At 42.1% G+C, this 13,642-nt stretch overlaps 1 protein-coding gene across 1 annotated transcript in view; it reads left to right on the top strand.

Moving 5' to 3' along the window:
* Window positions 1-432: 432 nt before the first annotated feature.
* LOC147616181 (uncharacterized) overlaps window positions 433-13,642 on the top strand; it is a 72,569-nt gene continuing 59,359 nt past the window's right edge. The window contains exons 1-3 of the mRNA XM_086778823.1: window positions 433-591; window positions 671-878; window positions 6,113-6,182. Of these exons, the coding sequence (XP_086634949.1) occupies window positions 567-591; window positions 671-878; window positions 6,113-6,182 (303 nt within the window). The 5' untranslated portion in view covers window positions 433-566. The remainder of the gene's footprint in view (window positions 592-670; window positions 879-6,112; window positions 6,183-13,642) is intronic.

Below are 13,642 nucleotides of genomic sequence, written 5' to 3' on the forward strand. Positions count from 1 at the left end.
TCAAAACTTGAAGATAGGCCATTCAAAACTTGCTTCTTGCCTCAACACTTGGTGGGTGTTGCCTTCATGTCCTGTTCTTCCAAATCACACACACATTATCAAATACATTGTGAATAACATTGACGAAAAATATTACTTATTGTTCCTAAGACTATATGTAGTTCTTTTCTTATCAATATCAATAACATTGATGGAAAATATTCTACTATTTACAAAAGCCACTCAAATTCTATCCGATCAAAACTCTCTCTTCTCCTCCCACACAAATGTGGTACCCAAAAAAATATAAGACATCAAAACTCTCTCTCCTCCTCCCACACACAAACGTCATACCCAAAAAAACATAACATTGACGGAAAATATTCCTTATTGTTCCTAAGACTATATGTAGTTCTTTTCTTATCAATATCAATATATGTAGTTCTTTCCTTATCAATACTATCAACAAGTTACCATAATTTAACATTCTTTTCCCACGCCAAATCGACTCTCGTCATCTACTGCTCCACCATTCATCTCATGAAATGCAATTGTAACTGTTAAAAGCAGGCCAACAAGCTCTGGCCATGTGTGCTTTCGCTGACAATCTAGGTGAGTCTACTTTGCTTCTCCGAATACATAAGTACTGTATATGGCTTTGGTTATCAACTTGTATCTGCCTTGCATTCAGTGTTGCACATGGATGAACAAAGCTGGTTGCCAGTCATCAGAGTAGATGCTTCGGATCCTTACAGAATGGGCTTCGAGATTGGAAAGAGATTTGCTTCCCTCATCAAAAGCAGGATCTCCAAGGATCCCGTTCTACACTCTCAGCTGATGCCTTTTGCTGCTACTGAGGAGGGCCAGCAGCTAATTCAAGCTCTTTCAGCTTCCAATAAGTAGGTTGTCAAGCTCTTCTTATCTTCTGCATGACTTACTTTGTGAGCTTGAGACAAACACTCTCATGGTACTAAGTGCTAGTTGACTTATGTAAGTGCTACAAATTGTAAGGGAGGAAAAACCAGAGAAGAGACACCACACATCAAACACTTTCCAAAGGATTCAATTCCCAAAATTTGTTGAATATAATAAGGAGTAATCCCCATTTTCCTTGGGTTTACTAACTTGGTCGGGTTTACCCAAGGGTGGTTGTCGTCCCATCTTGTGAGTTTCTCACACAAGCTCACAAAGGATTTTTTGCGCACACAAGATCCTTTGTGAGCTTGTGAGTAAGACAAACACTCACATGGTACTAAGTGATGGTTGACTTATCTAAGTGTTTCAAATTTTAAGGGATAGAAATGACACCACAAAGAAAACACTTTTCAAAGGATTCAACTCCCAAAATCTATTGAACATCATAAGGAGTAAGCCCCATTTTCCTTGGGTGGTTTACTAACTTGGCTAGATTTAGTTTCTTGATCAAGTTTACTTTCTTGGCAACTATCAATGCACGCATTTTTAGCTTCCTTGTGATTGCAGATTCAATGCACACTTGCCTTAATTGATTCTGCCACATCTTCTGGTTATGCTACTACATAAGGTTATGCCTTTTAAGATCATTAATGTAACATTTATTATTTTTATTATGTAGCTTGGTCAGGTGTTACGGCAATGGAATAGGCCAGATAGGATATTGGTGAGACCTTTCTCTGTTGGAGTAGGTTATAACACTAGGGGATCTCATTGAAGAGGCTCAATGCAGAGGGACTTTAATGCTACTCAGTAGATTTCTGCAAAAAAAGCTTTTGATACAGGACTGTTGTGGTTGGACATCCCATGGTGAAATCTGTAGTGGAGGCGTACTTTAGTGAGTGGGCAGAGTACCAAGTAATTTGAGCCGTGGTCCGGGTGGGGTTTTGGCGAGACTCTTTCACATGGGACCATTTCTTCACACTCAGAGCCATCAATGAGGAGAGAAACTATATTATTGTTGTGTGGATTTCAGTAAAGCTTTTGATACAGTTCCATGGGCGAGATTTGCTGGCTGGAGTAATAGGTGTAGAGGAAAAGGTCATTTGGGCCAGGACACGAATATGGGCCATGTGTACGGCTGCTATGAGCTGATGTCGATGTGGCAGAGCTGGTGTGGGTGGCTGATGTGGATGCTCGTGCTGTAAGGAAATCAGTGGTGGATCTCTGGGCAATGTCTTGTATGGGCTGGCCTTGTCTCTCAGCATGTCCTCTTAATTCTCTGTCCTTATGTTGTCTCAGCACTATCAGGCTCATCCCGAGACATCTCTGGTCGTCATACTACATGCTAGTGGTGGAAGACACAATGAAACCTCCCCCGTATCTCATAATACGCTGGGCATTTGAACAAATTGTGAGCCTCGTCCTCTACCTCCCTTATGGTGCATACTCTGCATATCTGCTCCTCTCGTGGGACATCCTCCGTTCTCCTAGTCTTTATGTGGAGGCAGTGGGAGGGTACTCAAAGTTGACCAATTGCCATGCACATAGCATCTGATATGTGGATCTGGATGCCTCAGGATCTCAAAAGAATTCAATCCTGGTGAGTCTCAAAAAATGCTCTCTGTAGAACTCATGTTTTGTCCCTATCTCTGATGACAAAACCCAAGTCTGACGTATGTGTAGGCCCAATAGATCCAACCAGATGATTCAGTTGATCTCCTGTAGTGAGAGGTCAAGGTGTGGGGAGTCTAGGCCATAGTTACCACGGAACGTCGTTCCGCCTTCCTGGAACGCCGGAACGCCGTTCCGGGCGAAGGCACGTTCCCGGAACGCCGGAACGTTCCGCAAAAATATATATATATATATATATATATATATATATATATATATATATATATATATATATATATATTTTGCGGAACGTTTGTTTTGCTTGCAGAAATGTATGTTCATGTCTTGGGGGAGCAAATATTAGGAAGCATATTTGGCTATCCGCATACAAAAAGTTACATTTTTTTGTGTCATATGCTGACATGTCATATGACGTGGCGTTCCGCGACGTTCCCGATCCGCTCCCGTTCCTGTTCCCGCTCCCGTTCTAGCATCCGACGTTCCCGGAACGTTCCCGTTCCGTGGTAACTATGGTCTAGGCTCTACTGAAATGGGGGGAGATGACCCATCTGCAATGAAACCAATCAACTACCTCCGTGCACCATACCTTCTAAGGGTGGTGGCCATCTTCTCTGCAAGATGGAGGGCAGTCTAGCATGTCTCCCCTGCTCTTTCTCCCTCTCATGATACAATTGCATAGAAGACTATAGTGCTAGCCGAGGGGAGATGGTCTTTATCCAGGGAGTATACATGTTGAATGTAAGTAAGGTCTGGAGTATCTATGACTAGTGGGTCTACCCCAAACTCCTCATGCATTATGTCATGGGGCACCGATGGCTTTGGGTTCTTGAAAATGTGCTTGGAGGCTCTGTCTCTTCAAACGGGCCCGGGAGGCATGCCTCCTACTAATCTGTTAGGTGTAGCTGTAGTCATATTGAACACGGGGCTTGTAAATGTGACTTCAAGGTATACATATCTTGGTACTGTCATGTGCATGCACATGGCAGACACTCTCATTTATCACATAGACTTCAAGCAAACTGCCAATCAAATTTGGGACAAATTGGATACTCTTTTTGGTATCAAAATCACTAATTCTAAGGTTTTCTTGAAGTTGAAGTTCTATGATTTGAAAATGCTTGATAATGAAGAATTAAGTGATCAGCTTGCCAAGTTCTACTCACTAGTTCAACAGCTCACTAGTCTTAAGTGTGAGCGTAATGATGAGGACAAGGTGGCAGTTCGCACAAAAAGTATGCAAGATGTTACCCGGTTTCAGTAAACCATTGAAGTCATGGACATAGCTTCAACATCATTTAAAGACATGGTGGCCATGCCGCATGAAAAAGACAAAAGAAACAAAGAGAGTCAAGCAAGCAGTAGTGGGGACTATGACAAAGCTTTTGCAGGAGCACAAAGTGGAGGACCAAAAAGAAGATTCAGTGCAGGTACTGCAAGAGGATAAGAGGATGGGGCATAAGGAGGCCAACTGCTTCAAAAAGCTGGAGAAAGAGCAAGAAAGCACCATGCAAATTTTGTTGCTGAAGATGAAAAGTAACGTGATAAAGAGGAGGAGATAGTTGTAGCAACAACGACCCAAATTTCCCTCAATGAGGTAGATGATGAGTGGGTATTCTAGTTGCCTTTATGTGTGTGTGAGTCAATAAGGATTCTCTGCCCCCGGTAGTCTCTTGAAAATCTGATTGTATCTATGTTTGTGTGTGTTTTCCTTTCTTGTGTGTAAAAAGAGCCTTGATGCTATGAAATGCTCCTTTTTCTCAAAGATCCTAGTTAGGAGTCAGGGGGGTGACTAAAGTGCTGGCTTGGCTGCCTCGGTCGCATTATGTGATTGGAGGGCGACACGGGAGGTGTGCATGATGAGTTGGCTTGACACAACATGTGATGGGGTTAGAAGGCAGTGTCTTTCTTTCGTGTTGGGTCTCACCATCTTTGCTCAAAGGGGGGTTTGTTGGGATATTTGGAGCTTCATCCATGTGATACAACCCTTATATGTGTTATTGTGGGTGTATACATGTGAACCACCTCTTATGAGGGGATAAGATAAGGATGCCATGTGGCAACACACGTGTGTGTGATTATGTCGAATAGTAGAATACTAGGAATGCTTGTGTGTTGTTAGTCTTTCACTACTCAATGGTCTCCATTCACACATGCATTGCATTAGTAGTCTTACAATGGTTATCAGAGCCTATTCTTGCTTCAAAAGTAGTTCAAGAGTACAATTAGGGTATGCTGTACAGTGGTGCTCTACAATTAGGAACCATTGCTTGTTTGGCTTCAGAGGGTAGGGCTAGAATATATTTTTTCCCTGCACCATCACTCGGTTTCTTGTTTAGGGGATAGAGCCCATAGAGTTGGGGAGCACATCGAGGTTTGGGGATAGTGAGATTGTGGTTAGTTGGCCTTGATATCTGCAAAACATTCTTTTCCAGCATCAATTTTGACAAGAGAAAAGAGAAGTGATGATATATCATGGGATTTAACATTTCAAGCAAGCAGACACAACGATAGGCCTCTTTCAAAGCAGGTTCTTATTTTAATATGTGACTATTCAAAGGGACACATTTCTTTATAAAGAGTTGTACCTCAACAAATGGGCCATGAATCTTCACATTAAAAGACAACTATTCATTCATAAGTGGAAGAGTCATGTCTCTTCAATTTTACCTTCCACACTCTATTTAAGAAAGGCCTTTGGCAGCAATGCACTGAGCACACATGTGGCTTTCCACTCTACATTTATTTGATTTCAGTATTAACTTTTAATCTTCACATTAAAAGACAACTATTCATTCATAAGTGGAAGAGTCATGTCTCCTCAATTTTAACCTTTCACACTCTATTTGAGAAAGGCCTTTGGCAGCAATGCACTAAGCACACACGTGGCTTTCCGCTCTACATTTCTTTGATTTCAGTATTAACTTTTAATCATGTTTAATTAAAAGTAGCCAAGACTAGCAATAATCTTCACAAAGGATTTGACTGAATGGCTGTGCAAGGTTTGGTATAGAACTAGATCAGTGAATAAGCAATGTGAGAACTCATGGCAAGTTGAGTTGAACATGCAAGGTTTTCTGAAGAGCAAACATGGCTCTGGACAGCATGCACAAGGAAGCCAGATGCCTGATGATAGGGACTAGCCTGGTGGACAGAATTAAGTCACATGGCTGCAGACAGGGGGCCTTAGGCAGAAGAGTGGGCACTATATGACTGTTTACCTAAGCAAGAGACGGTGACAATCATTTTCAGAATCCTTAAGTTGGCTTGATGTCAACTCTATTTCGGATGAGAAAACATTCACAAGCCATCTTGTTTGCTACTGCAAGGGATGCTGATAACCCCACACAATGCTTAAAAGGGAACTATGTTAATCACTTCAAGTGAATGCTTTTAATGCCTTGAATTTTTCTCTGGATTTACCTAGAGTTTTACTGGTGTTTCTGAAGCTTTTTGAGTCTTACGACTGTAGAAAGAGCTCCTGTTTCCTTGATCAGATTAGTGAAGTGCATGCACCCTTCAAATGATGCATGAGAGGTTTGAGGAAATATACTTTACGTTGATGGTGATATATGCTGTGAACTTGCAGGGGTCGCTATCCAAGGTACTGGTATGAGCTGGAGGGAATGGCGGACGGCAGCTGTGTTCCTTTACTTGAGGTGTGTTGCTATGATTCTTATGCATACCTAACTTGTTCTTTTCCTTCAATATGCTTATGGCCTCTGAATTCACACTGTTGCAATTAATTATCCCCTCACCACATCATTCCATGATTGAGGGCTCCTAGAAGCTACTATGAAATCTTAGATTTCAAGGAGCTAACAGTCAAGAAGTGTTGTGTGCTTAAGGCAATATGCCCGTTTGGTATTGCCAATGCACTGGTTAAGGGTACGTGCATGTGCTTCTTTGGTTGTCTTCAATTGTTTTCTTATGTTAAAATCTGTCTTCAACCTACTTCAGCCTAAATGCACGGTCTCAAAACAGCCCCATTGCTAGCATGCAGCATCCTATATATTAGAATTCTTTTGACCACAAGGAGGATATTTACGGTGATCATATCTAGGATGCCATCTGCACTATCCACCACTTTCCAGTATTTTCAGAGTCAACCCAACAAGCTGCATTAAATTTGTTTCCTCACGTTACAAGGTTCAAATGCAAAAGTGCTATCTCAGCTGAGTCTGCATAGCGAAGGGGGAACGGACAGGTTTCTCTGCAGAAAATTCAAACAAGAGGGATTTTTTTTCGGAAGCATGTGGAATACTTGACCAATGTTCTTCTCAGCAAAGATACCAACAAATGTTGAAGTTCCTTGTTGAAAAGTTTCTCCCCACATCCTGCAAATGTATATGCAAGCTCTTTTGAAGTCCCCAACTAGACAAAACCCCTAGACCACCACATTTTTTTGTTCACCACTCATAATGTGAGAGGAGACAATTCCAAAAGGGAGGGTTCGAGACAGTTTTTTTTGCTAATTGGTGTAAGATAACTTGTCTTAGCTTCTTTGTAGTGCGGCTGTCTGCCACAGTTTTCCTGAGACATGATCGTTCAACTCCATAATTCCTATCCCCAAGGCTGGAGATTTCATGGACCTAAGCAACTGCACAACCATCATGGTGAACCGTACTATAATTCTACCTCTCTGTGGGTGAGCACTTGTGCGCATAGAGCCAAAAGAGGGGCTGCTATTAGATTTAGTAACTTCACTTTGTTCCACAATCTCACGTAGAGGGCAGTTATTGAGGAGGCACATGCCATTTATGATAATTGAGAAAGTTTAATGTTATTTTGTGGATTTTTAAAAGGTTTTTTGACGTTGTTCCATGCAAAAATTTATTTGATTGGCTCTAGGAGTTTAACTTTTAGATGAACTGATTCGGGCTGTTATGACTAGATCTCAGGGTTTGCCAGAACTATGTTGGAAGTTTCATTGCTGTCAAGTAGGGCTATCTGCAGCAAGAGGGGGGATGGACATCATAGATGCAGAGGTGCAGAGTAAGGCTTTGCTTTGTAAGACGATTGTTAGAGGATTTCTTCCTGGCACTAAGCCATGGAAAGAGTGTACCCTGGTTAGGGGAGGTGACTGGATAGCCCATGTTTTTTTCAGAGGGCAGTGGAAAGATGTAGACGAATGACAAAAACACAAAAGCTCCAAGAGAGAGATGCGAGAAAACAGCAAAACACTGATGTACTAATCTCAAGGAAAGAGTGGATACAACCAGCCAGGTAGGCGAGGAGTGGATTCCGTAGGTGGAGGGCTGAAGGTGCTCACCAAAGTGATGAACAAGAATGATCAAGGAATGAATGATAAATGAGGAAGAGGGCAGCCCATATATATACTCCAATATGAGCTGACTGACTGCATCCTAGTCTCCTACACGACCTGAAAATAGGTGAAAAACTCCATACAATTGGTGGGCACTCCACATCAAAGGCCCATAAAATAGGGGAAAAATATGGGAAAAATGGGGAATGCCTGAGCATAGAAATGCCCCCCGTAAACACCAGAAAAGCCACCAACAGGAGCTGATATATGCTAACACTCCCTCTCAGGTCCGGGGGTGGTCCAAGGTCCAAGGAGCTGCCATGAACGCCGATAGCTGGTTGAGATAATCCTTTGGTGAATAAGTCTGCAGCGTTGTCCTCAGTAGGACAATATTCAAGGATAATGTCTCCCTCCAAGAGCCGCTCCCGCACAAAGTGGTACTGGATCTCTATATGCTTGATCCATTCATGAAATATCGGATTCTTAGCAATAGCCAAGCAACTCTTGTTGTCGCTTGAGATAAGGGTAGGTTGTTGCTGTCGAATACCGATCTCCTCAAGTAGCCGTTGATGAAAGCGCCACCGTAGGTTGCTTTTTAGTCTTCCATGAAATGGCTCCGGATCGAAGAGCAAAGCAATACCTTGTAGTAGATCGTTGGGAATCCGCATCTCCAACCCAATCAGAGTTGCTCCAACCACGTAAAGTGGCCCCCTCTCCATAGAAAATGTCAAAATCCTTGATACCTTTCAAGTACCACAACATGTGCAGTGTTGCTTTCCAATGAGTGTCCAATGGTGCTTGCATGAATTCCCACCACAAATGCACAATTAGGCCGTGTGTTGAGAGCAACCAAATCAAGGAACCAACCAGTTTCCTGTACAAAAGTGTATCTACCACTGGATCGGATCCAGAAGAGGAGTGTTTGATGCCGGGATCCATGGGGGAAGTGATGGGCTTACATATATATATATATACCTAGATGAATCTAGGAACATGCCCAAATTCACCTTTTAGGAACGTGCATGTTTTATACTCATGGTAGTCAACCCACAAGACTATATAACTATCAACTCCATTATGCATAGCATAGTTTTTTTCATACTCGTATGGAAAATATTCCATACTTCCGTACCCGTATGTGTATGGTCGCGTATGGTCACGTATGGAAAAACTTTTCATACTCCAGCCAAAAAAGAAAATGTTTTGCATCTTCTCTAGAGATAGAGATTAGTTGTCAATGTGTGAAAGTCATGACGGATGAAACATGGTCAATTTGTGAAAACTATGATAGACCATCTATCATGGCTTTCACATACTTTAAGTCTCTCATGGTTCACTTCTTTGAAAATGGCATGTCTACCCTTTAATTTAAGAATCAAGTATCAAATCCCATGTATGGAATTTCTCCAAGGTTTGAACCATACTTATTTCATAGTTCTAGACTCATACACGTATGTCGTGTGGTTGCCGTATGAAAAAACTATGCCTACAAGTAGTGATAGGTTTTGGCATTTGCCCACTCCACACTCCCTAGTCCCTACTTATGTAACATGTTACATGATACATCATTGATCATACATGTATGATGTAAACAAGTTACAGTAATATAAAGTCCGGAGTTTGGATTCTGGCTCTACATCATTTATGTTTTTTCTAATCCCAAAATCTTTGGAGTTCAAGTTTCTTTGGTTTTTTGTGTCATATGTAGCATGTTTTTCGGTAAATTTAGGGTGCCGTATCGTATCCAACGTATGGAATTTCTTGGGAGGGTGAACCATACTTTTTTCGTACTTCCATACCCATATGCGTTTGCCGTATGGTTGCCGTATGGAAAAACTATGATGCATAGTATGGACTAGATACTACAACATCCCCACTAACGTCATCAGTGCCCAATAGTGGGTGTAGAACTCTGAATCAAGATATGCTCACGCGCGCGCGCGCACACACACACATAACAACATATATTCACACAAAGCCCTTCGTACTGAGTTTCTGTCAAACCTCCGGAGATGCAGGGTAGACTCAACCATAATGAAGCCTAGTAATAAGGGAAGTAGCAAATAGAAAGAATTAGTACAGCAAATAAGTAGTTGATAGGGCAAATGCACCGCTAAAGATAGAAAGAATAAGCACAATATCAACTGGCCGCAACTCGGACGAAAACTTCACAATGTGAAATCTGCATGTTCGCTAATACGGCTTAATTATATACCTAAATGAATCCACGAACATGCCCAAATTCACCTTTTAGGAACGTGCATGTTATATACTCATGGTAGTCAACCCATAAGACTATATAACTATCAACTCCATTATGCATAGTATGGACTAGATACGACGATATCCCCACTAACGTCATCAGTGCCCAATAGTGGGTGTAGAACTCTAATAGTGGGTGTAGAACTTTGAATCAAGATATGCTCTCTCTCTCACACACACACACATAAGAGCATATATTCACCCAAAGCCCTTCGTACTGAGTTTCTGTCAAACCTTCAGAGATGCAGGGCAGACTCGGCCATAATGAAGCCTAGCACTAAGGGAAGTAGCAAATAGAAAGAATTAGTACAACAAATAAGTAGTTGATAGGGCAAATGCACCGCTAAAGATAGAAAGAATAAGCACAATATCAACTGGCTGCAACACGGACGAAGATGTGAAATCTGCATGTCCGCTAATACGGCTTAATTATATACCTAATACGGCTTACAATCTGTCATCCTGAAAGCCTCCAGCAACTCTGTAACATATTGCTGCTGAGAAATGAATATGCCATCCAAGCGCTGAAAAATCTCAAATCCAAGAAAGAAGTGAAGCAACCCAAGATTTGTCATCTCAAATTCCTCGTTGAGGGCAACCTTTGTCTGAGCAATGTATGCTGCATGGCTACCTATGATGATCAAGTCATCCACATAGAGAATGATGAGAGTACAACCCTTTCTCGGGATAAATGTAGAGATTTGGATCAGCCGCCGACCGCTTGAAACTCTTGTGTTGAAAGAAAGTATCAATCTTCTCATACCAAGCCCAGGGGGCTTGTTTCAAACCATATAAGGCCTTTTTTTAGCACGTAGACCATACCTTTGGAGCCAGGAACCTAAAATCCCTGGGGCTGTTCTACATAAACTTCCGCTTTTAGGTCCCTGTTGAGGAATGCCGACTTGACATCCATTTGAAAGATAGGCCAATGAGAGTGTGTAGCAAGAGCAAGAACAGCAAGAACAGTTCGTATGGTCGCCATTCGAGTAGTCGGTACAAGGGTACCATCAAAATCCACGCCAGCCTTTTGAGAATAGCCTTTGGGCTTTGTGCTTATCCAGAGTCCCATCCGATTTGTACTTGGTCTTATAGACCCATTTGACACCAATCACCTTCCGCTTTGCCGGTCTAGGAACCAGAACTGACTAAATTTGCAACCATTGTTCCTATAACTATCTAAGTGGAACTAAAAGCATACAAACTCCAACCAGAGTTTTGAGGAACACAACAATCCCTCAATCCAACTCCCGAGGAGTTGAATAATCTAACATCATAGAGACAATTATCGTAGCCAATCAAATTATCTATCATATTAGGATTGGGTAATTCCTCATACCTTCGGGATATAAAAAATACCTTCCCTCTCTGAGAACAACAAAACTATCAGATATCTGAACACTCTCGTCATAAGTGACCTCTGAAAGAGTTCCTATCAAGATTGTGTGCAAGCCGCCCACCGTATAACTCTCCTACTATTCCATATCCTCTGCAAAATGCACAGTTGTCAATCGGTTGTACAATAGGTCAATTCTCTCTAGGACTACACCTCAAGTTCTAATTCTCAGGGGAAACATGGGTAGACACCCATACCAAACATAACCTGTTCAGTATTATCATAGCTAGATCTTGACCAATCAAATGATCTCTTGGTGTTGAACATGTGCAATGTTCCACGAGAATTGATTTATCCTCTTTGCTACCTAACAGACTGAGAACAATCATCATGAGTAGGAATCTATTCAATCTCTGACTACCTGAAGTATCGAGAAACTTCAAGCCTCAACTTAGCCTACACTGTCAAAGTAATCAAGATGCAAGCAAAATGTACCAACATCAACACTCTCTATTGGAACTGGGTCGAACTAGTATAATCCTAGCTATCAATACCTCGTTATACAGCTTTGGATAACAGTAATTAAAGATGATACCTTGGACATTTGTCTCGTCAGAGGCATGGCCCATAAAAGGCGTGGCTAATGAACAGGACATCTGCCATTTCAAAGGCTAGTGCACTCACCCCATGAACTAGGCATCTATCAAACCTATGTTCTGGATAACTATCCCATCAGAAGCTATAATCTGCCGCGACAGAACCTTGTAAACCCGCACATGTGATAAATCTTAGCGTCCCATACCACCAGAACATACCCCATATATGTCTTACAATCCATGATTCCTGAACTTGAAAGTCTTTTGAAAGATTTCTAAGGTTTTTAGCAATCTCTTTCGGCATGCAAACTGAATCTTCTCGGGAGAATAAATCTATCTAAGAAACCTACTGATCTCAATATTAGCAAAATCTGTTGTGAATCTAAATCTCTACAAAATATATGTGCGCACGCCAAGATCCAGTAGAATTGTCTCTGCGAAGCAAAGAAGCTTCACCTTACATCTGGCAAAGCATAACTGCTTTACCCAAAACATATAGACCCAATCATAGTTGCAAATGCCAAGCAACAACATAACAATCTCTCCGATCATCTGCAGCAATGCACAATCTCATTCTTCCTTCCTTCTTGTAATAGATTTCTCAAATCAACTGCCGCCTTCCCTCAGTCTAGAAATATATTAGCAGTCATCTCTTGTTTGCACATTACGCACTAGGGCCTGTGTTGTGGGTGTGCCCGCCTAGTTAGGTGTATCTCCATTTTTTCCTATTTTTCCATGTATATTTTCCCCTATTTCTGTGGTCGTGGGGCAGTAGTGTGCCGGTTGGCTGCTTTCAGACCTGGCCGATTGGATTATGTCCTGGCTGACCTGCATATTCTGGCAGACTGTTTTTCCTGGCCGATTGGTGTTTTTTTTTTGGTTATGAGCAGTTGGGGCTGCTGTCGGCCTGTTTTGGGCTGGCCGACCAGCAGCCTAGGGCCATATATATAGATGGCCTTGCCCCCACACCTTTTGTATCATGTATTGGATCTATTGTATATAGTAGAGTTTATACAGCTTCTCTCTCTCTCTCTCTCTCTCTCCCTCTCTCTCTCTCTCATCTGCGTTTTGCTCTCTACAGCAGTTGTCTTTCATTTTCGTTGTGCATTCTGACATGGTATTAGAGCCCGAGGTGGCTTGAAGCTTGGAGATAGTGGGAGCTTGAGGGTTTGCTGATTTGTGGTGCTGATTGGAGATTGCTTGGGTTGTTCGGGACTTGGAGATTGGGTAGAAGGCGGCCATCACCGTTGGACAGCCACCTTGCATACTATTTGCAGCCTCTTCTTCATTTTTTTTTCCATCCACCCTCCCTTCACAAGACCTTGTGAACTCTTGAGATGGTAGACTTGCTTGAGATGGTGAGAAGCACGTGAAGATCCTTACTCTCCCCACATTCCCGGTGAAACAACAGTTGGACGGGAACAACTACGGCATCTGGAAGGTAATGATGGAGTCTGTCTTGGAGTCTTATGACTTGGCTGATTTCATTGTGGTTCCACAACCAGGGTCGGAGGACGGGGAGCTTTTACTTTCTACTCGGAAAGAATGGGAGGCTTAGGCACAGTTGTGGGATTGTGTGAATGCCTGTGTGCGTTCTTTCATCTTCCTTAATTGCACACCACAGGTGATTAATCATATAAAACATATGACGTTGGCCAGAGG

This window comes from Cibotium barometz, chromosome 39 (assembly GCF_041138505.1).
Source record: "Cibotium barometz isolate CiBa-2024 chromosome 39, ASM4113850v1, whole genome shotgun sequence".
Taxonomy (NCBI): Eukaryota; Viridiplantae; Streptophyta; class Polypodiopsida; order Cyatheales; family Cibotiaceae; genus Cibotium; species Cibotium barometz.